Source organism: Spodoptera frugiperda, chromosome 18, assembly GCF_023101765.2.
Source record: "Spodoptera frugiperda isolate SF20-4 chromosome 18, AGI-APGP_CSIRO_Sfru_2.0, whole genome shotgun sequence".
NCBI classification, from domain to species: domain Eukaryota; kingdom Metazoa; phylum Arthropoda; class Insecta; order Lepidoptera; family Noctuidae; genus Spodoptera; species Spodoptera frugiperda.
The window spans coordinates 7,274,402-7,300,354 of record NC_064229.1 but is presented as its reverse complement, the minus strand read 5'-3'; the positions used below and the strand labels follow the sequence as shown (position 1 = coordinate 7,300,354).

General features: G+C 34.0%; 1 protein-coding gene and 1 long non-coding RNA gene across 7 annotated transcripts; one reads left to right on the top strand and one right to left on the bottom strand.

Annotated features, from left to right (window-relative positions):
- Positions 1-303: 303 nt before the first annotated feature.
- LOC118278143 (neuronal synaptobrevin) lies at positions 304-25,486 on the bottom strand. Of its 6 annotated transcripts, none has more exons than XR_004783821.2 (8): positions 25,046-25,476; positions 9,797-9,917; positions 7,380-7,458; positions 6,826-6,905; positions 6,222-6,273; positions 5,971-6,108; positions 4,947-4,996; positions 304-2,722 (listed from the first exon to the last, which is right to left on the bottom strand). XR_004783821.2 is itself a non-coding variant. In XM_035597230.2 (8 exons), coding segments are annotated over exons 1-6 (348 nt in total). In that variant the 5' UTR covers positions 25,048-25,475; the 3' UTR covers positions 304-2,722; positions 4,964-4,996; positions 6,085-6,094. The 6 variants fall into 6 exon arrangements, 3 of the variants coding, with proteins under 3 accessions (XP_035453123.1, XP_035453124.1, XP_035453125.1); XR_004783822.2 differs by having other exon boundaries at positions 4,964-4,996; XR_004783820.2 differs by having other exon boundaries at positions 6,085-6,108; positions 25,046-25,475.
- Positions 2,812-3,676, top strand: LOC118262848 (uncharacterized). Its single transcript, XR_007706195.1, has 2 exons — positions 2,812-3,408; positions 3,489-3,676. It is a non-coding gene; the product is annotated as an uncharacterized LOC118262848 (long non-coding RNA).
- Positions 25,487-25,953: the final 467 nt, after the last annotated feature.

The window sequence follows — 25,953 nt, the reverse complement described above, 5'->3', positions numbered from 1 at the left end:
ATTCCCGCACGGAGCAACTCTGTGTATGGTTCACAAATTGTGGTTTCGGGTCTGGGTGTCATGTGTATGTGATCTTGTATGTTTGTAAACGCACCCATGACACAGGAGAAAATACTAATTTGGGGCAACATTTTTGGTTAAACACTATATCTATGTAAATTAAGGTACTAGGATATAACTTGGATAACTATAGACTTGTTTGAAGCTTGTCTATCCTATGTATTGCAATGATTAAGTTTGAAGATAGTTGGAGCTGGAGAAGATGTAGAGTGTGGAGTAGTACAATCTATAAATGAAACATCGTTTCAGTTACAACATTTTTATTTCATTTTAATTTATATTTTATGACCACAATGCTTATAGCTATGGCTTACCTACCTACAATGTTGTTTAAAATATAGCGCGGCAACACTGAAGAAGACTAGTGTTGCGCTAACGTCATAGTGTTGTAAACAACGCTATAAGTAACAGCCAAATTATTATCTAAATCCCATAACATACTTGTGGTGTGTTATCTTTTTACCTTACAGTGAATGTTATTTTTGTCAACGTTCTGGAAACACAGTATTTTCAACAACTTACAAAACATAATTATCCTGGTTGATCACCAAAGGGGTAGGCAGATGTGTAGATATTTTTTTTACGCCCATAATTTGATAGTTACGTAAATAATCCCATTGGATGATAGTGTGCCTTTAGTCAAGACATTTATAGATCTTATGATACAATTTCGCAACTGGTAATCTTAACAAATTTTTGCTTACCCGGGTAATCCCTAAACCATCGTTTTTACTATACCAATCAATACTCAATAAACAATGCTTCCTTTTACAAAATGATAATGACAATATTATTGTCAGTTGTATTGGAAGAACAATATTTACACTATGTCTGTAAATGTATCAACATTCTAGGCGATCAGACATAGTATAATAAAATAATAAAAATCAGACTAAATATTAAATTATTTTTAACTTGGACTTCAACCGTTAATACAATAGCAGTGTTATTTTTGGCTTGTTTTGAGATAATTAGGAAGATGTAATTGAACAATGAAATGTTATTATCTTTATCATGTGTGAATGTTGTCCAGTCGAATCTAGAAAAACGAACTACAAAATATGATAAAATATTGTCATAATTATTAGGTGAGATGGATCCTCATCACCACCTTACCCAAAATAAGTATACATACAACAAAATAGCTACTGTGTTTCAAAATCGTGACGTCATACTTATAATTACGATCTAATATCTCGCCCTAATGAGACTGTCAACAATAACGATGTGCAACTTACGTACTTTTAATAATCGGTCTCGATACATGATCTCGAATAAAGGACCGACCTCAATTTGATAATATTCATCCCAAAATCCCATTCATCTAAATTTCGAGTAAGTTACTGGCCAATCCTCCCAATAATTTCTATAAATCTATGTTTATAGTAAATGTTAAGGCTCCACTACACTTGGTCGCTTCTGTCATGTATTTTTTAATGTGGCAATTATAGTTTAGTCGTTCCCATTCACGCAGTGCAATGATATCTCGGTGAATGTACACAGTATGCAAGTCCCGACCAACTGTAAAGGAGCCGCGAATACAATAATGATTAATATAACTAATGAGTGGCTATTTATTTGAAACATCTAAATACCTAGTGTGAATTTTTACAATTTCTAACTACAAAGCTGTTTTTACATACATTAATACACACAGTAAAAAGATATTTAATGCGTTATTTGCTGTAGTTACACAGGATAGATTATATATTTTTAAAAATATTGGCCAGTTACGATTACACATTTTTTTTTATTAAATGTAAAAACGCAAGATAGCACAAGTCCTTAATTATATTCTAATTTAATTTTACTTAAACAAACAACAATTTGATTAAGTACAAATTTTCGTTTCAAAATATAGATCACGGTTATAGATTACAGCTATAAAGCGATTGAAACATATATATGTAAATAATTTACTAAACCGCCGCGCCGTGGTGCTAACATGGGCCCAATACACGCTATGCTATCAAAATGGTAGTTATATTATAGTCGTGATAACTTGGAACTTTGAATACAGAAATCAGCCGAAACATACGTCCATTTCATAAATGGACTGATATTTTATAAAGTGTAAATATCTATTCATATAACACCTATAAAGTGGTAGGATTTACAAGCAGATAAACACATTTGTATAGGTAGACAGTAGATATTATCAAAGTTCAACAATTTAAAAGTTAAAAAAATAAAAGATCAAACGACCCCAAATAAAATGCTCAAGAAATTTGGTCCGAATATAAAAAAAATACCGTTGCATTCGTATTAAACAGCCTAGTTTCGAAAAAAGTAAAAAAGATTCAAGAGATATTTACTGTATTTTTGATAAGTCTTATCTAATAGCGAATATTAATTTCTGTGGTAAAATTTATAACAAAGAAAGATCATCTAAAAATACTATATTTCGTAGTAAACAGAGCATTAAACATTGTTTGTTAGTGATATAAAAGAAATCATGTCAAAGACGCGTGATTTCGAAATTTACAAAAAGTTTTGATAGGATAAATAGTTTTTGATATTTTCGTAGTAGGCAAAACATTGGATATATTTCTTGTGATATTATCCAGAGGACATTTATTAACAACACTAATTACTAGGAAAAATAAAATTAAAAGTTGTTTCAAAGTTCGTTCTTGATGTTACGGCAGCTGGGATGGTTCTCCTGTAATTAAAGTTAATTATGAGTTCGTTTATTTTACTGTCACCTGTACTAGTCTTAAGAATCTTTCATTATTTACCTTTCATTTACTTTTATATTTACGGTCTTACTAATAAAAATATGTTAAACAACTGTTTAACGTCTAATTACTTATTCAATGAATAAGGCGTGAATAGCTAGATATACACTACTTTACTAATAAACAGTGTGTAAGCCTTGAGTAACTATTTAATTGTTATAACACTAACCGCTGGTAACATTTTGAGAAGTGTTCCGAAACCATAAAACGTAAAAAACTCTAAAATTTTCTATTTCTATTTTTCTTTCATATTTACATGATTTTATTTACCAGTGACTAGAAAATAAGAAATGAACTATTTCTGTTTATTACAAAATATTTTCAGTATACATACGTGTAGATATTTAAATTATATTATTTAACATTTTCCAATCAGTAAAATGTCATCTATAAAGAAGAACATGTTTTGAACGCGCTTTGAAACGTCAAATGTCATTTTCCGCAAGAAATGTAAAAAGATAAATACAAACCCAGGTCGTGTTGTTTTTCGTATTTATATTTCTTATGCATTCATTTTATTATTGATAATAATGGGAAATGGAGTCGTTTGTATCGTAGCAAAGAAGAGGAAGCGTGCTACTAATTGGGATCCCTTGTGATTAGGTGTAAAGTAAGTATTATTTAACAAATTATAGTACAGTTAATTATAAAAAATATATATTTTTTTAAATTACTACCTATTTGTTTCAGCATAAGGATGAGCAGATGATAAGAAATCAAGTTCTCAATGAGAACTGTCGTAGACTGAAAATGAGGTAACAAAGAAACACATGCTAGAAGCCTATGAGTGGACACGAGCTGAACAAGAGCTAAGAAATTTAAAATAACAAAATATTTGACTAGAAACTCAAATAAATAAAATACATTCTCAGTATAAACTTGTTCTTTTATTTTAAGGAAATGTTTGTTAAAACTGTGTTCTTATAAACAATTGTCTTGCAATTTGTCCAGTAATATCGTATGATGCCTGACTCTGTTGTTGATGAAATGGTGGCTGATTACCAGTTTCAAACATTTAAAGAATTTACAGTACAGCAAGAGGAAGTAAATGTTTGATTTTTGACTCTTGCCATATATGTTTGTTGCATCGTCTTGTACTTCTTACTGCGCCCATACCCTGAGAGCTACACAAACTTGAAGCTCCACAAAGAAGCCGCCAGCCAACCTTCTTTGTTTGTTCTATGTCTTCTCGGATCAAGTCCACCACTTCTCTGACATATCTCTTAGTAAACCTGTATTTACGTTTACATTCATCTTCTTCGAAAAAAAGGCATCAAATACGTGTTTTATAAGGTTTTAGTAAACCTGTATTTACGTTTACATTCATCTTTTTCGAAAGAAAAGAAATCAATACGTGTTTTATAAGGTTTTGTCTTTCTTGGTCGTTCCTCATTGTCCAACTCAAGAATATTAAAATGGCGCAGATATTCGAAATAATCCATCATAACCACTAAATTAAAATAAATTACGAGATAAGCCACGACAATAAGTTATTTGTTGGTTATTCACACGCTAAACAAGCTTATTTGACTGAATAAGGATTGTGTAAAATGACATACACTTATACAACTGTTATAACAGGTGTATAAGATGACAACCCCTATACATTGATTATTAGTAATGAATATGCTATAACACGTGTATACAGCGTGTATACAGCGTGTATAAATGTTTATTAGTAAGACCGTTAAAGAATAAGTCTGTTTAAAAAATCTTTGTGAAGACCTCAAATAGGGTAGATGACTAATTTTTATTTTAATGTCCGTCTTGTAGATTATTTTAAAATATTAGACACGTATTTTTTATTTTATTACGGAAACAAATACGTTTTACGATATATTGATTTCAAATTTTGTTTCACATCACTTCTATGTATGGTTAATATGCAGAAATCACGTAATTAGCTCCCATTCCAAAAATTCGATTCGTTTTATCTAATGATTGTTTTTTTTTATAAGTTGAAATAAAAACATACGTGTCTAATATTTTTTCATTACCTAACGTACGGACTAATTAGTTATTTAATTTTCATACCCGTCATCGCCCCTATTATAATTGAGATTCTTGCTTTAAGTGGTAGGCATATTATAGCTCTTGCTTTATAAAGACCATTTACCTAAAATGAAATTTAAGTACTTAAGTATGTACCTGTTTTATATCCATACCTCTGCCCAATCCTCCACGTGTGGTTTACAGACCTAGAAAATATTAGAACAACTTTAATCATCGTACATCTATTGGTAAAATATTAATTAGCAGCACAAGACGAATCCACAATATAAATATGTATGTTATAATATAATATAATAATGTATGATTATATTTAAAATATTTGTGCAGTAAATCAATGAATTTGTGAATTGATTTTGACTTTGAAATATTTAATATTTTTTTGTTATTTTTTTTCTGGAGGTTTACGATCGAATTTAGTCGAGTCAAGTCAATATTAGTCGAGTCTAGTAATAACATTATTTTTCAATATTTTTTATTTAATCCCGCCCCTTTTTTAGATTTAAAAACTGCATAATTATTCTTTTTGCTCAAAGCATTTGAAGCATCACATAGACAATTCCCATAAACCATTTCTTGAAGCTAATTTGTTCACATTTATTTATAAAGCGGGTCCCATTCTTGTATATATTTCAGATTTTGAATAAAATAGTTAATTTCTTAATGCATATTAAGTATAAGCAGAAACTAAATCGGGGGTATTCTGGGACAAGCATTGCATTCTTGGATAAAAGTAGAATATTGTTTAATATCAAGCAATTTATAAGATCTATAGTCTATTTCATTAAGTCTTTGCATAATGATTTTTATAATAGATATAATTAAACCACAAGAGCAATCCCAGACACAAGAGTAAACACATTATATATAATGCAAAATAAAGCTGAATATCATATATATAAGCTGTTATTCACATCAGAATTCGGTGAAGAAAACAATGAGATTTTCTAATGAAATGGGTATTTTTTTAGTACTTTCTTTACGGCTTAAGGTTTGTTTGTGTTGGCCAATTGATAAGTGATGTGAATGCAAACTTATAATATGAAGGAAGATGTCGGAACGCATGAAACATTCTTCGATAGAGACAGTATACGAAGTGACAATAGAACAGACAAAGCCAACACTCATCATTAACAACAAACGATACGGCTTGCCCACTTACCAAGATAGGCTTAGTACCAATAACGTAATTATATATAAAATATAACAACATACGTTTTATACTAAGTATTAATTAACATTATAACGAGTAACTTCTAAATTAAACGTCGGTTACCGAAACTTGTTCACACAAAGTTGGCTGAAAATGTGGAAAAAATAATGATATGGTTAGTCTAAAAACGCAATAATGTGTAACACAACTGAGATGTTACTATAATGTGTATTTTTTTTTATAATTTTCTATCTACTTACCGATGATTAGGGCCAAGATGATGATTCCAATAACAGCTGCGATTATCATCATCTGAAATATTTATTAGACATTGAGTCATCAAAGAATATATCGTTATTGAATGACCATTAATATTATTGGCCAATGCAACTAAGGCTATTTTATATTAAGTACCTATGATATATTTTAATAAGCAAACTAATAAAGTAAAGTATTTATGACTATATTTTCGACAAGATATTGGAACACTGAATGAATATCCACAGCAAGACAAGTAATTTTTGTAATGATCTTTGGTAGTTTTTTTGGTATAAGCTGTTTTACGAGCACACGGATCACCTGATGTTAAGCAATCGCCGCCGCCCATGGACACACAATGTACCAGAGGGGTTGAAAGTGCGTTGCCGGCCTTTTGGAGATTAAGAATTAAGAGTTGTTGGGGAATCGGGGATTGGAAAGATTCGGAAGGGGGGTGATTGGGCCGCCGGTAACCTAACTCACACAACACAAGCGTTGTTTCACGTCGGTTTTCTGTGAGGCCGTGGATTCACTCCGGTCGAGCCGGCCCATTCGTCGTAAATGATACCTCCTTCAGTTCCAAATAGGTTGTGTGCAATTTGTTACCTTTAAGTTTTGCAGCCAGAATTTGCTTTTGAGTTTGCCGGCCTGCTGTTCAAACTGTGAAGCTCCCTGTTGCAGTGCGTCTGTAATCAATCAAGATATGCTTATTATGAAATTAAGTAATGGGGATACCTTTTTTTGAAAGGGGAAAATTATCCAATAACTTCTCCCGCCTTGGGCGAGGCGAGAGGGAGTGTCAGACTCTTACTGACTAAAAACTACCCCGTTCCTACTTCTAATTTTCGAGCTGGAGCCCTGGTAAACTCACTTGGTAGTGCGCAACTCCAGATCAAAAATTTTAATATCTAAGCTTGTGCTTCGCAGATAAAAAGCACAAAAGTAATTGAAAAATATTATAGGAATCTATTATACTTTTATACTTGAATCAAATCAAATGTGTTAAAAAAACCACATCGAAATCCGTTGCGTAGTTTTAAAGATTTAAGCGTACAAAGGGACTTGGGGACAGAGAAAGCGATTTTGTTTTATACTATGTAGTGATTAGGCACATTTGATTTGTCTTTGAGGAATTAGGCGTGATGCTATAATTGGTATACCTGCTCTGTCATCAAGCTCTGAGAGTTTCTGATCTCGCTCCAGCACTTTCTCCACGTTCGTTTTCATTATATCAACCACCTGTAAAGCGAAATATATAGTTAGAGTAAATATCTGAGTAAATTACAAAACTTTATTAAAATATTAAAGGTTATTAAAATATGATCGCAAGTCCCCCACACATTTGTAAGCGGATGGTGTGTTGTAAAATCAAAAAGAAAAGAGTTCAATTATATTTAGCAATCTCCCCTGGGCTAGAAGTCTTGGGAGGAATCGGCTGCTAAGTTAGCCAGACTTCATTAAAGAAACTCATTACTGACAGACCTAATTTTGCCGTGAGATACTAATTTTGAATTTAGTTAAAAGTTAATATTTTACTAAAAAGTTTTCGAAAGGAATCAAATACCTGGCGATTAGAAAATACTCTTAAGAAGAATCTAGAATCTTCTATTTTCTATTCGCTAGAGATCTATCAGGTACCTATGAGAGTAGGATCAAAATGTCTTATTTTCTTTGCTATTTAACACAAGCACAAACCAGATAAAAATATAAAGGACATTTCCACAAGCCTCCATAATAATAAAACATAATGCCCATTCATTCCTAATCATAAATAATGGTCACAAAGATAGGATAAGTAAACCTATGCCTCAATTCTAAGAACCATTTTCCCAATGACGTCATATTTTATACACGCGCAGACGACATGACGTCACGACTGGGCTTGACAAATCATCCTTATAGTTTTATATAGACTGTACATGAAAGTATTCAAGTCCAGTGTAACTTGACCTCTTATGACGCAGGCTTTTGTTGAATTGAGGGATCTTTATATGGTTCATCTGTTTGGGAATGGTTGAAACTTTAATCTTGAGATGAGAGGAAAGGTTATGGTAAAGTTCTTTTGAAGATGAAATGAGATTGGGTTTTTGTTGAAGAGGTTAACCTCTTCGAAGCGTCTAAAGGCTTATTCGTTGCAGTGTAATTGAATGATGTACTATTTTGCTACAAAGTGTCTATTTTCGCCCTTATAAATGGGTGGTGACCGTTATTTCAAAACATGGACTCTTCTAAATCACTATTTTGTGAAATGCTAAAGATCTAAATGTAACTTTTACGCCTGAATACGGAAATGCTACTCGATTTTAAGTTGTAAAGTATTCGTTGTGACAGATATATTTTTGAGACCGTCTTAAAATTGAGTTAACATTTGAGTGTTTGAATTAACATAACCATTGTCATTGAAGAAACTCTTTGATTCATAGATATATAATTTGAATTCTATCGTAGGTATTAACAACAAATTCTTCTCTCTATCTCTTTCTCTCTTCTTTAACAACATTACAATTTTAGTCTTAAACTATAAACAAACTTTTAAAGGCTTACAGATAAAAATGCTTTCTTTTTCCTTAATCTTTTCCTTGGGAAGAAAGCTTTTATCTTGGTTTATTCGTTTGTGTTTACCCCGAATGGAGGAAACGGGACGTTTAGTTAGTGTCAATAGCAAATAGTTTGTCGTTCGACACGCGTTTAATTTCCTGCTTCGAGTCTAGAAGCGCTGACGTTTGTTGGGCGGCCATATTGGTTGTAAATAAATTAGAGGTTAGGCTGTGAGTGTGTGAGTTTGTGTGTTTGTCCTACGTGCTAGACATATGTTACAATTTGTATTTAATTTATATAGAAATTAAGTAGAATTTCCAAAATCTTTTTATGAAGTTTCAGAAAGCACGACATATAATTTAGTTTTTTAAATTATATTAACGTATTACTGTATAATATTTAAGACCAAATTGTACACTATGGATGCATTAAAGTGATTTGATTTGATTTAAAGCGATATACTCCCGTATTCAATGAGATTTAAGTACATTTAAAACTATTACCCACTCACTGCCGCACTCAGAGTCCTTTAATGATTACTTAAATTATTCCTTAGTAGTTAGTTCCGAAAACATGACTAACCATTAAATAACTCTGAGTACAGCGGTTACTGTAATTGTAAATGGTAAATGTCTAGTTCAGTCTACTAAGGGATCAAAAGTCATTAATCATTTAACCTTAATCACAGAGTATAATGAGACTGTTAATTAAAGCATTACACAAACATCACGAATTAAGAAGACGGACAAATTAATGTTCCCACACATTCCACACAGCAATGTTACCTAATAATGTACGAGAAAGACATACATAGTGTGCCGAACTAATAAGTAGATACGAGAAAGACATAAAAACCGACCGAACTATTACTTACAGATACAAAGATCATTTATTTGATCCCAAGAAGTCTACTGATATACGTATAATGCACTACCCAATAAAAAAAATTATTTCCTTTCATTTATTTCCCATATTATCCCAAGAAGCCTACCGAAAGATGTATGAGTATAAGCAGTCAATAAATAAAAGGGTTCCTTACCTCATCAACTTGTGCCTGCGTCTGCTGCAGACGGCGCTGGGCGGCGATCTGCTGCGGCGTCTTGGGTCCGCCCACGGGCATGTCTCCATCGCCACCAGGCGCCAGACCGCCCTCCGTCGCCCTGCAATTTGTCCTCATATTACACATCGAATATTATGACGTCATTGTCCTAGTATTGGACCGTTTTTTCGGCTATTATATGTCTGTAGATGCGGTTTATTAGAGAGGTCGTATGTTAAAGATTCCCTAAAGTGATTATTTAAGTGGCCATACAACATGTTTAAGTCGTACCGTATTGATATGGTAGCCGTTCCTATTTATGTTCATTTTAAGTTTCAGTTAGATCTCAAGTATGATAATAAATATATGACAGAGACATTCACTTCAAAATCTTCAAAGTGTTCAAATTAGATGTAGTTATAAAATAGACTTGTATTTTATATAACAACTAGATTCCGCCAGGGTCTTCAACCGCATTCTCGTAGGACAAAAAGTATCCTATCATCAAGTCAGATCATACACTGTCTGTATACCAAATTTCATCAAAATCCGTTCAGTAGTTTCAGCGTTATTGACGGACAAACATCAAAACAAACAAACTTTCACATTTATAATATTAGTACGATAGCTCCTCGTCTAAATCCCCTAAGGAGATTGACGTGGGTGTAACTCCTGTAACTCCCACATTTCACTAAATTAATTATTATTATTATTTGCTCACGTCAATGAAACAGTGTTCAGGTACAGTAACGAAGTTCCGTATGATAATATTATTATGACCATTTAATCGTTAGAAATGGGATTTAAATAGAATGTTTGTTGTGTTTGTAAGTATAATTGTGCCGATTAAGGGTCTCAGCACACATATGGGATTGGAAAGGGATCGTCACCGTATCGCCTCGAGCCGTTCAGAATGGTTTGTATTAAACTCCCTACTGCAACGCACACTAATCGGAATAATAACGTAATCGCCTTGCCTCGGAACAGGCTCCGAACTTGAATTCCCGCGCTTACGGCTCATCGTCCCCACGCTTACGTTTCTCCGTCCTCGCGCTTACGTCTCTCCGTACCGACTAACTCTCATGTTAGTCTAGTCGGTGTCGCCTAGCCGTAGCCGAGTTGACGTACAGGCGCTGCTGATACGCTTTCGTTACGTGCATACGGTAGGTTGACGCCTGGTTGGCAGCGAGGCGAAAGGCGTTACGGTTACGATCCCTTTCCGATCCCATATGTGTGCTGAGACCTTAAGGGTTATTCATATTGTACATTACCATGCTTACTAATTTTGTAATTACAAATGACGTAGTGACATTCGTAAGCTAAAACATTCTGGACCATTTTGATGAAAATTATTATTCAAATGTTATGACAATATCTAACGTCATTAATATTTGACACTGCGATGGTAGCGCCGTCTGTCCGATCCAATGTAAAACATTCCAAAATCAACAACTACTAATAAATTAAAAATTATTTAAAAAAAACATTGTCCAGCGGACAAAATTGTGAATCTAAACCATTCTCAGATCCCCTTGAACACACACAAAAAATTTCATTATAATCAGTCCAGTCGTTTAAAAGAAGTTCAGTGACATACACACGTACAGAAGAATTATATATATAAAGATTTTACGTCAAATAGCAGACTTATATCTAGAAAATTGGCTAAATTATAAAGCAGATCATCAAATCTATGAATGAAAGTGTGATTACTTTAGAATATTTTATTGTATTGCAAAGTCGAAATAATTTATTTTTGACTGAGGAAAATATCCGATTGTTTGCGGTAGACTCCATTAGGATTTAGAGCGATGAAAACCTCTACCTGTCCTACTTATTTGCATAGAATTTACTTTGGTTGGACAGCGGGAAATATATACTAAACCCTCGGGCCATTACCCTAAAGTTTAGTTTCCAAAGATTTTACGTATTTAATAATCATTTCTTGAACAATTTCGAAACAAAGTTTTCAACTGTATAGTTTGGAGCCAGTTTCTTTAATGTATTTAATTGCTTTTAGCGATAAGCTTAATGCGGTAAAGTTTTTACTGTTTTAAATTTCACTTAGATTTTGTTTTAATATTATCCATCTGTTATTGTAATAGGCTACGGTATACCAAAACTTTTAATCTTAAGGAATATATATTTCTTTACAAATGCTAGTTGTAGTGAAAAAAAAAAACAATAATTACTATTAATTATTATGTTATCGGCTTACTCGTAACTCGTACTACGTACGTAATTGTTTGACGAGGAACTCGACTAGTTTCAAGCCATGCTAGAGGCTCATATACATGAGCAGCATTGTGTGGCACATGACGCGGCGATAACATAATAATTAATTTTGTATGTCTCACGAAATTTACAACCTAATAAAGTTAAAGATAATAAAATATCATTCACAAAGGATGTGAGTTACTACCAAACAGCTGATCTGCAAGTCATTGGATGAGACATAATAAGTACGCATGTTCAGTAATAGACGCCTTGTGGCTGATATAACGGGGTATGAAAATAAAAAATCTATTTAGTCCGTCAGTTAGTTAACGATAAATATTAGACACGTATTTTTTTATTTTGTCATAATTATAAGATAACAATACTTGGATAAAACGAATCAAAGATTAGGAGTGGGAGCAAATTCTTCATTTCTAAGTACAAAACGTACCTAAAAGTGTCATTTTTAATCAATTTTTAAATCTGCAAGTCATTGGATGAGATGTAATAAGTAGTTACACATGTTCAGCAATAGACACCTTGTGACTATTGTGTGTGGCTCTTAAATACACAAACCAAACTGCTCCCCACATTCTTCCTTGAATTTAATAAAATCTACGACCATTATAAAACAGCATTTTGCTCACAAAGTACGTCGTATAAACGGAAAACTTAAAAACAGTAAAATGTTCAGTATCGGGGTCACAGCCGCTGCCCCGGGGCTACGGTCCGAGTTCACAGCGCGAGTCCTACTTTTGATCTACCCCAACATATTTATGCAATTTCAACCTTTGTGAATGTGCTATTGCTAGTGTATTCGGAAAATTTCGTTTGCATGGAATGAATTGGGATGCTGTAAGCTGTAAGTCCGAGCATTGATTTTTTTTAGAATAGAACAGAATGAAATAGAAATGGTATCTTTTATTGTGCAACATGTTTTATAGGAGTTCATGGAAATGCTAGTATCACACACATCACACATCAATAGCCTATAAGTGGCCACTGCTGACCAAATGCCTCTTCTCGCATGGAGAAGATTTGAGCATTAATCACCACGCTTGCTCAATGCGGGTTGACGATTTCAAACTTATAATTAAAAATTATAAGCCCAGGTTTCCTCACGATGTTTTCTTTCATCGTTTGTAGGTGGTGTCTAAATAATCTCAGAAAGTACCTATAACTTGGGAAAGTTTCACTGGTACTTGCTGTTGCTAGGTTTCGTACCCTCATGAATGAGAAGCGGGTATCTTAACCTCCGGGCTACCACGACATGCGTTAGTATCGGTAATACTCATTACCAGAACATAATTGTATAGTAGCTCTTAAAATTCCATAAACCGTTAAACATACATATAAAAAGTAAAGGAAACAAAGCGTTAGTACTCAAGAATCGAGAGAAGAATGTAAAATAATATATTCTATCGGTCCTCCATTATCGGGGGTTTTGGCTCCGAAAAAGAAAATTGAATTTATTAGAGTACAGAAGTACTTCGTTCCTTTTAGAAGCGGTTCACTTTGCTCGGTCATTGAACTTGACAGTGACGAATGGAGCCTACGAATGTTGAAGATAGGTTCTTGACTTATAGTTCTATATGTCCGTCAGATGGGGCAAAGGGTGTCCATTATTGAGGTTCTAAGCTAATGTAGGTACATTACGAGCAAGTTGGAGATATTAAATATTCTAAACACATTCGAATGGTGAAGATGTATCTTGACTTAAAGTATAATGACCCCTAGATGAGCAGATCCAAGACGTCTCACGCAAAGTACAAGACATCGTCAACCGATGCTTATGCCGCATTATCGGAATTTATTGGTCCGAGACTGTATATCCAATGTACAGCTATTGGACAGATGCCGCGAAAGTCCGACCGCCGGATTAAACGCCCAAGCAATCCTGAACACATACCCTATGAAGCCTTGGAATGGAATCCGCAAGAGAAAACTAAGTGACCCAGCGTCGCGATGGAGAATTTCTTTGGACGCCCCCTTCCCCATTTATGGGACACAGTACCTTAAGTAAAGTAAGTAAGTCGAGATAATATTAGTGTTGTACAACTAGTTTTTTAAGTATGTGTTTGAAGTATTTCTTTGTGTTGCCTTGCCTGATGTCTGACTACAATAATAATATAATTTTCATTAATTTGAATCTGATTCAATTTTACCTGGGTAAACTCTTAATTGAATTCTTTCATGTTTAACACGTTAGACGACATTGGGTTCACCGATGACTGTGGATTTTTTAACATAAAGCCCTCGAGCTATTTCAATTTTTTTTTTATTATTTTCTTAAAAAGTAAGTTATTTGTTCCATTCACTTTGTAATGAAAAAGATCAAAGAGAAAATTAAATAGATTTGTTTATAAATTAAACTTGAATGAAACGTTGCCATGTCACTCTAGTTCTAGAGAATAAATAGATATTTCTTATTCTCCGTTCCCTCGAGGAATCTTCTGAAGTGACAGACGAAACATTTTCCATTACGTATGTAAACATGCACGCACGTGTAAGTTTACATACTTTCTCCTTTTTTTAATCGAACCTTTAAAAAATGATATTTTGTAATTTGGGTTCTAATTTAATAACATAAATTAGTTAGTAGACAGTTAGCTGTATAGTGACGTGAGAGTTAGTACATTTTGTCACCACGCCGTGTCAAATTGACAACACATTTGACTCAGACCGGCTAGGCGATTCAATGACTCAGACCAATTCTGTACGGAGCTACGGACTACTTAGCGGGATTTCCAAAGCTCCGGCTCGAAAAGCAGGAGTAGGAAGGGGATAGTTTTTAATCAGTAACATTCTGGTACTCCCTCTCGCGCGAGGCGGGAGAAGTATTTGGATGATTTTCCCCCTCAAAAAGGCTATTCTGTAACTGTTAATTTGAACTTTCGAAATGGGTTCGATTGCATTGTCACGCGTCATTGGTGGTAAATATTCTCACAACCAATGGCATGGTGGACAGTCATCTAATTCACTTCGGTCTTTCAAATTTAAAGTTATAGAATAGACTAGTTGCATTGCATGCATATAGCATTACTTATTTATACTTCTGTAAATCACGTACAATTGCGGACTTAATGCATTAAGCCAGGTGGCATTCTTATATGTATAGCACCTTCATAATAAAACAACGAAACGAAATAACAATAGAACGAGTGAGAAATACGTAGACTTTATTCTAAACTAGGATGGCAACAAAATATTAAATAGAACTCTAAACAGAGTTTTAAATAGTTTACTGCTTGACGGCAACACGGAATTCTACTCTCTCACACTCTCAAGCAATCTTTTAATAGTCAGTTTATATTGTTTATTCACAACAGCAGAAACTTTCAGGAAATGGAGTGTTTTTAAATCAGGTGAAGCACTTTGTTTCATTTTGTACAGTAAACTTTCTGTATTCTGTAAGTAGAAATCATAGTGAATGTATTCTGAGGAATATAAATTACTATAACACCATTCTTGTTGTTTGCCAACGTGATGGGTCTGTGCTGAAGAAGACCTTCTGTATGTCTTGAAGTCTGTTAAGCGTCAGAGTATGTTATTTCTAAGTAATAAATATAGTTTTGCCATTGTAACATGAATTATATTATTAGGCTCTACACTGTTAGTATGCATACCGATACGAATAATGTTCGTAAAATTACACAGGCAAAATTACTTGGGCAGGTAAGTATAAAAGGGATAAGTTCTCAAGTGATATCGCACCCTATAATCTATGTAAGGTATACAAAACTCCACCAATGTTCATTGGCCTTTCACGCATCGTTGGAGAACACGAAAATTTTCCCTTTATTCACGAAAAAATACCTTCGGGTACGAAAAGCCTGTTAACATTTTCCTACTTAGATATAATAATATTATGTAAATATTTTGTGTACTCAACAATGTTTGAAGGATTCTTTAATCACATTCATAAATAATGTGTCTCTGAATTGAAATTCTGTTTACAATGAAAACAGTCCCCATTCAGAAATTGAGTTTTCGTCAATGGCAAGATAATTCACAATGAATTTCGAATTAATATTAATGGCAACCCTTTGGTAACAGTGGAGGCTTGTTGCTACGAACTTTGACATTTCAAGATGGCGGATTTTTGTGTAGGTCTGTGGTAGAACGTTTTGTTTCATTATTGTCGTCAGCTCGTGTAAATGTCAGTGGACTGGCAGAGATTGTGATGTGGTTTGATCTTTGAGGGTTAATCAAATGTGTGGAATGGTGATTTGTAGGTATACCTATTGATTTACAAAATCTAAAATAAAAAATTCTAACTATTTAAAAATATTAGTTCAACGACGGATCAAATAGATGTTTAAGTTTCATACCCAGTAATCATCCCTATTCGATAATCGAATTAACAGATAAAAATGAATTGAAATCATATTTATCTACTCCATTTCGCATTTTAGACATAAGCACATCCAACAAAATGACATTAACTTCGATTTCTATCAAATAAAATGTTCCACAGATCTGATTCTTAAAAGATTAGCAAAAAATGCGTTCTGAAAACCGAGATAAGCTATAGAAAAATATTATAAATAAGTATAAAAGACATAAAAACGATTTAAAGACGGGCTTGATCCTCACTGCGAATGCGAAACGTAATTTAATTCTTGCAAATTGGATCTGTCGACGAGGTGGTACTGTCTTATAAAGTACGGTACCTATATTTTATGGGCGACCATATTTCTGTTGTTATTAGTAGTAGTAGTAGTAGGGAAAAATATATAAATAATTAATATTATGTTTAAAAAATATTTTGTTTAAATAATCTGTGCAAATACAAAAATAGAGGTCCTAAGGCAGATTTTTTCAATATAATGTATATTTTATCGGGGATATAATAGGAGGATTAAGGGGGAGACCTGTGTTCAGTAGTGGACGTCGCTCAGCTGATGATGATTTGATAATTTAACTTAACAAATTCCATACTAAAACTGGTAAATGTCAATTTTATTGCACTGATAACAATACAGTTTGTTTTCAAGGCTGGGTTGCCATTCATGAAAAAAAAAAACTGTTAATTGAAAAATCTGCCTTTAAGTAAATTATGAAAGCCTATTATAATGTCTGTAACAATATAAGTACTCCATAGATGTCGCGACATTCGAATTAAAGGGCGTTAGCTATTGTATAGTTAAACTATCAAAACCTTTTAAAGTAAAATAATAATATTAGAATATCGCAACTTTTCTCATAAGATTTTTCATAATTCAGAAGTCAAGTTTTGTTCTTAAAATTACTTACACTTTAACTTTAAAAGCTAAGTTGCGAGACTAGATTTTGAACTGGGAAAACTAAAGTTTTAATTTTTCTGACTTACCTAGCAACTGACTTAATAACTTACTGCCTTACTCAGAGACGTCTCATGGTTACTCGACACTATTTCTTAGTAACAATTTTGTTTCGAAAACAATAATTGCTAATGGACTGGGTTAAGTAACCAATAGATGGCTCTGAGTACGGCGGTTAATATTATAGTTTTGTAAGTTTTTACATTCAATTATCTTCTTTCCTAGTTTAAGTAGATATTGAATTTAACTCATTATGTAACTTTTTAGGACTCAGTTAGTAGACAGATTCCTCCTATAACCAAATTAGTGTTTAACTAAGTATTAAAGCCTAACTATCGCATTGAATAGATATTATAAATAAATAAATAACTATATGAATGATCTAAGATTTTATGTATGTTAATAAAATAGAACCGTTGGACGTAAGTGTAATTGTTGACTATCATAATCTTTACGCTTGGCAGATGAGTTAGAGCTGGCTTCTCGGTTTTTGTCAAATATGTAGTGCAACCTAAACCCTTAGTTAGCTTTTACGAATCCTGTGGGAAGTGTAGCGGTGTTGACCAATGTATTTTACTCTGCCGTATCACACGGTTCAAACAATATAACTTACTATCTGTTCCTGTCAGGTTTCGATATTATTCAGTAAAATGACCGTGTCCTCAAAATACCTGAGTTTGAAGGGTCTATATTTTACCCTAAATAAACAATATTCCCGTTTATGAACGGCTAAGACATCCCTGCTGTATATAGAGGAAACATAATCTGGTTTTGACATTGAATGAATTGTTAAAACGTAGCATTCATGTTTCATTAAGGACGTGTTTCACAATGTCTAGATAGCCGCTATGTCTCAGATAAATTTGGATTAAGAACGCAATTTTATGCACTATTTGTCACATTTTTTTTTTGGAATATGAAGGTGGTGAAGGCGCTAAGAATGTTTAAAGAGGTCAGTGTTTCTCAAATATTTTTGAGATCTTGTAATTTTTTGCTTTAGCATTATCCTTAGTGGCTTCCTCGTAGATTTATCAATAGATTTTCAAATTAGTTACTAAATATTATTAAATCAGATTCATTGATCCACTGTAGACCTGAATGGTACTTAATGTTGACAAAGGTAATTGCGTATTTTCATTACACTTTTCATTTTCCGTTATATTTTTTCGTGTCACCAAGTCTAGCTTCCATTTTATAACCGAGAATATCGAAAGAGGAATGACCTGTAGAACTATCGATCCGACACCGTATGTTCTGTGTCCTACCAGTTGCGGTCTCAACTCGATCGAGGTAGCCATTTGTACTGCAATAGCGATCGGAATCCAGTCGACAGTTTATGTATGATTGATGAATTTAGCTTAGTTTATGAAGGTAAGAAAGTACTATTTAAATCTTGGTCTATTATGGAACTAAAGGTATCGGTCGGGAAAGTTGTAATAAAAAAAAAAATATGAAAAATATTTATTTGAAAAGGTTTAAATATCCGGCCGGTAATATCCTTGTAACCTTCTCCCAAGTCTGATAAATACTATCCTGAAAACGGTGTCAAAATCGTCTAATGCGAGATAATTGCACACAAATATACATACATATGTATATGTCAAACTGAGAATCTCTTTTTTATTCTGAAGTCTGTTCAAAAGAAAGGCGTGAAGTTATACTACGTTTAAACAAAACACAAATGTATCCCTAAGATCAAACAGTTTCGTTCAGTAAATAAACACTTAATTATACTGATTAAGTTGACGTAAAGGTCAACAAGGTTAAGTCCTACAAGAAGGTTAAGTCCTTTAAAACAGTTGTGAGTTGTGAGTGAACTTCAGTCTTCTCATCTTGACAGTATGTGGGTTGAAGTAAGAAGTTAAGTTACAAGAGCCTACAATTGGGAGTTTGGTTTTTCTTTTTGACAGCGAGTGGGAGATGACAGTATGTAGGCGCAGTAACTGTCAGTAGATAACAAAGTTATTTTACAGTTATATATAGTAAGAAGTAATTCGTGTTTTATTAGCAAAATGGGAATGAGGGTTAAGAAAGATAATTTTGAACATATTTTATAGCCAAGCCATTACAAACTGTCACAAGTATTTTTTATCAAATCTCTCGCTCACACTTATGCGAGTTGTGCGACCTTATCATCTCTTGACGTCGTCGTCTCTTGACGTGACAGTGCGCACATTTGCCAGACTATAGTTTTAAAATTCCCTATCAATTTAAGTGTGCAGTGCATATTAAAATAATCATCCCTAGCACTGTTTGTCTGAATCAGTACTCAGCCTCATTTATCATCAGTCAGGAGGTGATCATTTTTTATGGCATACGAGCAGCCAGATCTCCTGATGGACAACACCAGTGGAATTAGGTATAGGTATAATCTGTGAAGTTTCTTGTCCGTTCTTCTCCGTAGGAATCTACACTTTGGAACGAGCAAACAGCTTCACTAGACGACTGACTGACAGACATACGTTTTTTAATATTATAATATTTACTTTGATATTCAAAGTGCTTTCCCAGTCTATTTGAAATACATAATTTTGAGTTTGACGTTAACTTATTTGCAAGTTATTCCTACTGGATTTATACGCCAGTGATTCTCAAAGTATGTAGTATTGAATTTCTGCACTGAATTCCCTTCGTATAATCGTGACCTACATTGAGAAATCTGCAGCGCGAGTTCGCTTGTAAAATGATGAGAATTTCTTATTAAAGTTTGCTGTGAATATTCAATACTGTAGTTGTTATGGAAAATATTTAAATCAAATATTTCAACATCGTCAGTGACAAGAAAATTGTTTCACGAAAACTTACACAAGAAGTCGGTTTTTCTAAAAACTCTTTTATCCCTGATATAAAAAAGACTTTCCAATAAATGGAGTGTTTATCTACAAATCACTTTATAGAGGTAACTTACTGAAAAAAAACACTGAGATAATTATGCTAAAAGATGTTTGTCAAGGTAGTGATTTTTTGATATTTACGAAAAAGTTCTGTCATGCAATTTCGCTGAACATAATATTATTTTGTTTTTTAGATAATTATTGATCTCAGCTATTTCATTGCAGTATTCACTGGGCACCCTCTATATTGTCTTTATTTCAGAGTACTTATCTCTATTCAAAATCAAGTAGCCTTAGACAAAGAAATTTAAATACATTTTCCTTTTTATCCACCTCGTATAATCATGTACACACAAAATCAACAAAGAGTGACCCATTTCAACTATTCAAAATAAACTGTTTAAACTCAAACTCGAGTGTATAAACCATCAATGGCTATCCTTTGAAGCCATTATTTGAAGTTTTTACATCGAACAATGAACATTGTTATTAACTTTCCTCAGTTTGTAACAGTAACAAAAGTTGTATCTCATCTCAACAGGTTAGATTGTACCTTATTATTAGGGGCCCAAGGATAAAGTTTGAGTAACTATGGCGGATGGAACTTTTGCTAACAATGTAGGATCAAGTGTTGTTTGTGTTTAATTAATAATTCGTTTGCGGTGAATTTGATGGAATTAGGATTACATGTGTCGGGAACATTTACTTGTACCTTTGTTGCGGTTTTCGGCCTATGTTTCGGGAATTCACTTAAAAAAAGTACACACTTTTTTAACCCGCATTGTGTGTAATGATAAAATGTTTGTTTAGGATTAATAGAAAAATTATATTCTATTTTGACGCAAGATTATGTAGATACCTTAAGTTTGTTAAATTTCTGACTTCTTAATTAAAATTATTATTATATATTCCATGCCTAATTTAACTCTTTGTCCGGTTTGAACCAAAGATTTCATGTTTAGCGGTCACGCTTTCCACTTTAACACCCAGTTCAACGACGTGAGCAAACCTTTTACAATCAAGTTGTAAAATACCTTAATTTTCATCTTTTATATTATATTGAATCGTATGTTATTGTAATGTGATGTGTGAAGGTCATTTGTGTAAAAGTGTGGAGACCTCTTCAGTTCCAAGGTTATGGGATCACCCCTTGCATTCACCCCTAAGGTGAATGGCAATATTAGCAATACACCTTGAATGACCTTGTGTATGGTACAACATTTGTATATAAACAACTAGCTTTTGCCAGCGGTATTGCCTCCATCTTCTGTGAGATAAAAATTAACATATAGGCTGTGTGATATTCCAGACTAATGTCTGGATTTGGAACAGCGGTACTCCCTGTTCCATCCCGGTCTCTTCAGCCGTTTTGACATGATTGAGTAAAACACACAAACTCACAATCTTTCGCATATTTTTAATATTAGTAAGACCGACGTACTTTACCCAGTATTTATGCATACTACTATATCTTCTATAGTTATTTTGCTTATATAGTGTCTGTTGCAGGCGATTTGTTGATTAACAGTTGTTAAAAAAATATTTTCACCAGGATTGAATATGGACAGCTAACAAATTAAATAAGTACAAAAGTTCGTATGTATTCATATCGCCCAGTCGATCTATATTCGGTTATTAGTGAACATTAGCCTTTAGCCATGTCTAGACAGCCTAAAAACATGGTTTCTTCGTGACAAATCGATTGGTTTATTTTAGTGTGTCCGTAATGAATGGAAACTTATTTGGTGTTTCTAACAAGAAAAAAGAACATATTTTATAAGGTCATGATAACTCTTTCTGCTTCTCTTGAATGTACTTTGAGATTTGTCTGATGATTTTAATGTAATATACTAGACTTCGATTTAATAAGAACCTATAAATAATGTCGAATATGAAAATTCTACAAGATGGTTGGACGAAGGGATCTTATTATTAAGTCAAAGGTTTTTTTTGAGGGGAGAATATCATCCAATGATTCCTCCCGCCATGGGTGTGTCGAGAGAGAATGTCAGTTTTACTGACTAAAAGCCACTCCGTTCCTATTTCTGCTTCGAGCCCGAGACCCCAAAACCCCTTTACTACGTCGTCCGCGGCTCCGGTTTATGCATAGCTATATGTATTATGTATTTTGTGAGTACTTGACCGAAGAGATAGTTTAGTAGGTTCCTTTATGTTATTTACATTTCACCCGTATCAAATGTAAATATTTTAGACGACCCTAAGAAAATAATGAAATGGTCCTTTGCTTTTCGTGGTCGTGGTAGAAGTTTTAGATGTTAAGTGTGGGAGAGCCATGCTTCGGCATGAATGCGTCGGCTTGACCGGAGTGATATCACGGTCTGACAGAAAACCGACGTGAAATAACGCTTGCGTTGTATTTTGTTGTGTGTGTGAGCTTATCAGATGCCCAATTGAATTGAATCGGAGATTGGAAAAGGGGGTCCCTTTCCCAATCTCCGATTCTCCAACAACCCTTAAAGTCCTAACCTCTAAAAGGCCGGCAACCCACTGGTGTTTCTTCGGGTGTCCATGGGCGTACTATCCGGTGACCTGTCTGCACGTTTACCGGCTTATACCATAAAAAAAAACTTAGCTACAAGACGTCTGATGTAGAACATATGTCTTCTTTACTTCCAGATCGAAGTTCGAAGAATAAGAAGTACCGAAGCCAAAATAACCACATATTATTAACTAAACCATTTCTAAGAAAGTCACACCTCTGTCTGACCTTTAAAACAAGGTTTAAAATGTCAAGTATATTTTCGAAGATATACACCACCAGCTTATCAAGCTACCCCTTCCTTTAAAAGAACTTTAGACTTAATCACAAAGGAATAAGGTTGGATATTAATTATATTTATGGTGTATATTAAGTCGGCAAGTTCATGATAATAGGTCACTGGGTTCCCAACCCTCAAATAGTCAGTCAGGCTTGATAATTAGGATCAAATGTTAAATTAAATGAGGGACTTATGTTGTATGAGTTGAAAGGAAGGATTAGCTATACGATATTTTATTTGACATGGGTTTTCAGTTTTATGTGAATAGTTTTTATTTTTAGTCGTAATTAAATTATGTATTGTAGTTCTGTAATATTTATGTAGTTCTGCTACTTAGTAGAACATAAAAAGGAAGATAGGAAAAGGTTGGTATACGCACGAGTAAGTTTCATGTTATAAATATACCATTAAGGATGTTTATGGTTAATACTGAGTTCTTATTCTGAGTCCTAGTCTGACATTCCCGTAGATTTTCAGCCTTTGCAATTAAACATAATAAAATTGTAAGATCTATTTTCGACTTTATTACAAGTTAGGTCGTAGAGTGCAAAATCTATTGCATATACCTAGTTGAGTTAGCTGTATATGTATAGTCTGTTTTCTCCCAATATCGTTCCAAAATCAAAATAAAAAAGCAATAAAAATCTACATTGTCGATTGTACCCGTATGTACTATATTGGTACGTTCGTGCTTTGAAATTTTAATGTATCTGTGTTGTGCAGGCTCGACCAATCAGCGCGGGTATTACTTTCCGATGACGTTGGTAGCACGTTTCGAAGTTCGTTCTGTTATGTTGGCAACTTGGCAGCTTCGGAGTTTAAAGCTGGGAATACGATGACGTTGGGGAGTTAGGGAAGAGATTTTAGTATACTAGGCTATGGATAGCGAATACTTTTTAAAAATAATTTTGTTTCATTCGATTCTGTAGACGGCAGGGGTGGGCCAAACAATGCTGACGGTGCTTGTCCATCTAAACGTTAGGAAAATATCCTAGGATTCGATGTAACCTCTCATTGTATCGTCATATTACTGACGTCTGTTTAAATAACGATTCTTTATTTAAAAAAGAAATATTTTTATTCCAAAGTTCAAAAATGTTTATCCGTCTCGAGTTTCGGGTATCGACTTCGGTATCATTTAATTTTTTTATTGGTTCGAAATATTTTTTCCGCATATTTGTACAGGCCATGCGTTACAGATTCCCTTTTATAGTACCTATATACGTAGAAGAATCTTACTTTTTCAATTTCAAAAATCTTGAATAAGGAGACTTATTGAATTTAATTGGTAGGATTCCAATTACAATCTTTTTAGTAATGGAATCTGCTTCAATTTTCCTTGTTGGTCGAGTAGTTTAAAAGTGAATTGCTAAGCTAGGAGTCCCAGGTTCGGTTTCCAAGTTCGGTAAATTTTATTACACGTCATGGAGTCGTGCGTGAGATAACCTTTTTTGGTGAAAAATGTAGACTTTGAAAAAAAACGCACGAATATTTTGTTAATTAGTTTCTGTTTATACCTTTAAATTATAAAATAACCATATCGCTGTCAGTACTAACTAAAATTACTAAAGCGACGACCCTAGGCACTAATTATTTTAGTTTATTAATTTGCATAGACATCGCACTAATCATAATAGTGGTCACCCACGCTAATATGAATCATACGGCGACATACATATGACTTGACACATACATATATGCTATTAAAACAAAATACCAAAAACACAATTATAGATATTATGACATAAAATAATCTAAAGCGCAATAGCCTTACCCCAATAAGGCTCCTTTCTCGACCAATTACATGAAGTCATTGGAAAACCCAATAATAAAAAATACTGGCAGTCATCGAAACCATTCTTAATATAAACTTTCAAATTCAGAATTCATTCTTCTTTTGCCATTTATAATCCGAGATAGTTTATATTCTTTGAGCGTAGAAGCCCCAAGGAGTTTGTATATCTATACAATCTATAATCCATTGTGAAGCGTCATACTATTGAACGGTTGAAATGGACTACGGTGACAGTAGCATTACTATTTAAACGTATTATTGAGAAGAAATTTGTAATAATAAGTATGTATGGTAAAATAGATTTAGGTAAAAAAACTTACATTTTTTCTTCTGAGCGGTGAACTGGTGTCTTCTCAAAAGATGAACTCAGGCAGGGGCCCGTGTATCGATCTCCGTCAGCACTTGAACCTTATCACCGAACTAATACATTCACTAGTTATATCGCTTCTCCCAACTGTATTACTTCACTGCCCGACACCAAATGAATGTAATTTATGAATGGAAAGCTCTCACTAGATTTCCCTACAAGTATATCGGGCAGTGATCTATTTTTAGTCACACCTTTCCCGACTAAAACCTCCTTTTTTACGCAAAATCCAACCCCATGAACACACACAGTGATTTGACGTACGAGCTAGAGTAAAAAGACGCCGAAACTGTGCTGTAAAATGTGGATATTTTACAGAAAATATAGACAGAAAAGAGGAAAACCTTCCGCGACGAGGTTTCCCGATTTGTATGAGAGAGGGCGCGTCTGTACTCGCCATAATAGGCACGTATTATCTAAAAATACCAACTGTTCACAGTGCCAAACTAGGTTGGACCTTATCTTATCGGCGTAGAGTTGAAAATCTATGTTCGATAAAGTTGGAGGGTGCGTCAATGTGTGGTCGTTTGGTAAGGGTGTGTGCGTCAAGTTTCGGCGCATGCGTGCTGTGACAGAGTGCGATGGTAACAAAAATCAATCCGCGTCGGTAGGTGGGAGTTACGTAATGAGTGGGACATGAACACGTCGACAGGCGTACTTGCCCTTAATTTTTTTTTTTTTTTTTTTTTTTTTTTTAAAAAAAACGTTGCCCCACACTAGGATTTTCTCCTGTGTCGTGGGTGCGTTTACAAACATACAAGTTCACATACACATGACACCCAGACCCGAAACAACAATTTGTGGATCACACAAAGAGTTGCTCCGTGCGGGAATCGAACCCGCTACCCGTTGCGCGGCAGC

Coding starts and splice junctions, on each gene's coding strand:
- LOC118278143 (XM_035597230.2), bottom strand. Junction 6,906..7,379: donor AGAGCTTGATGACAGAGCAG/GTATACCAATTA, acceptor GATTGATTACAG/ACGCACTGCAACAGGGAGCT. Junction 6,274..6,825: donor TCTGGCTGCAAAACTTAAAG/GTAACAAATTGC, acceptor TAAATATTTCAG/ATGATGATAATCGCAGCTGT.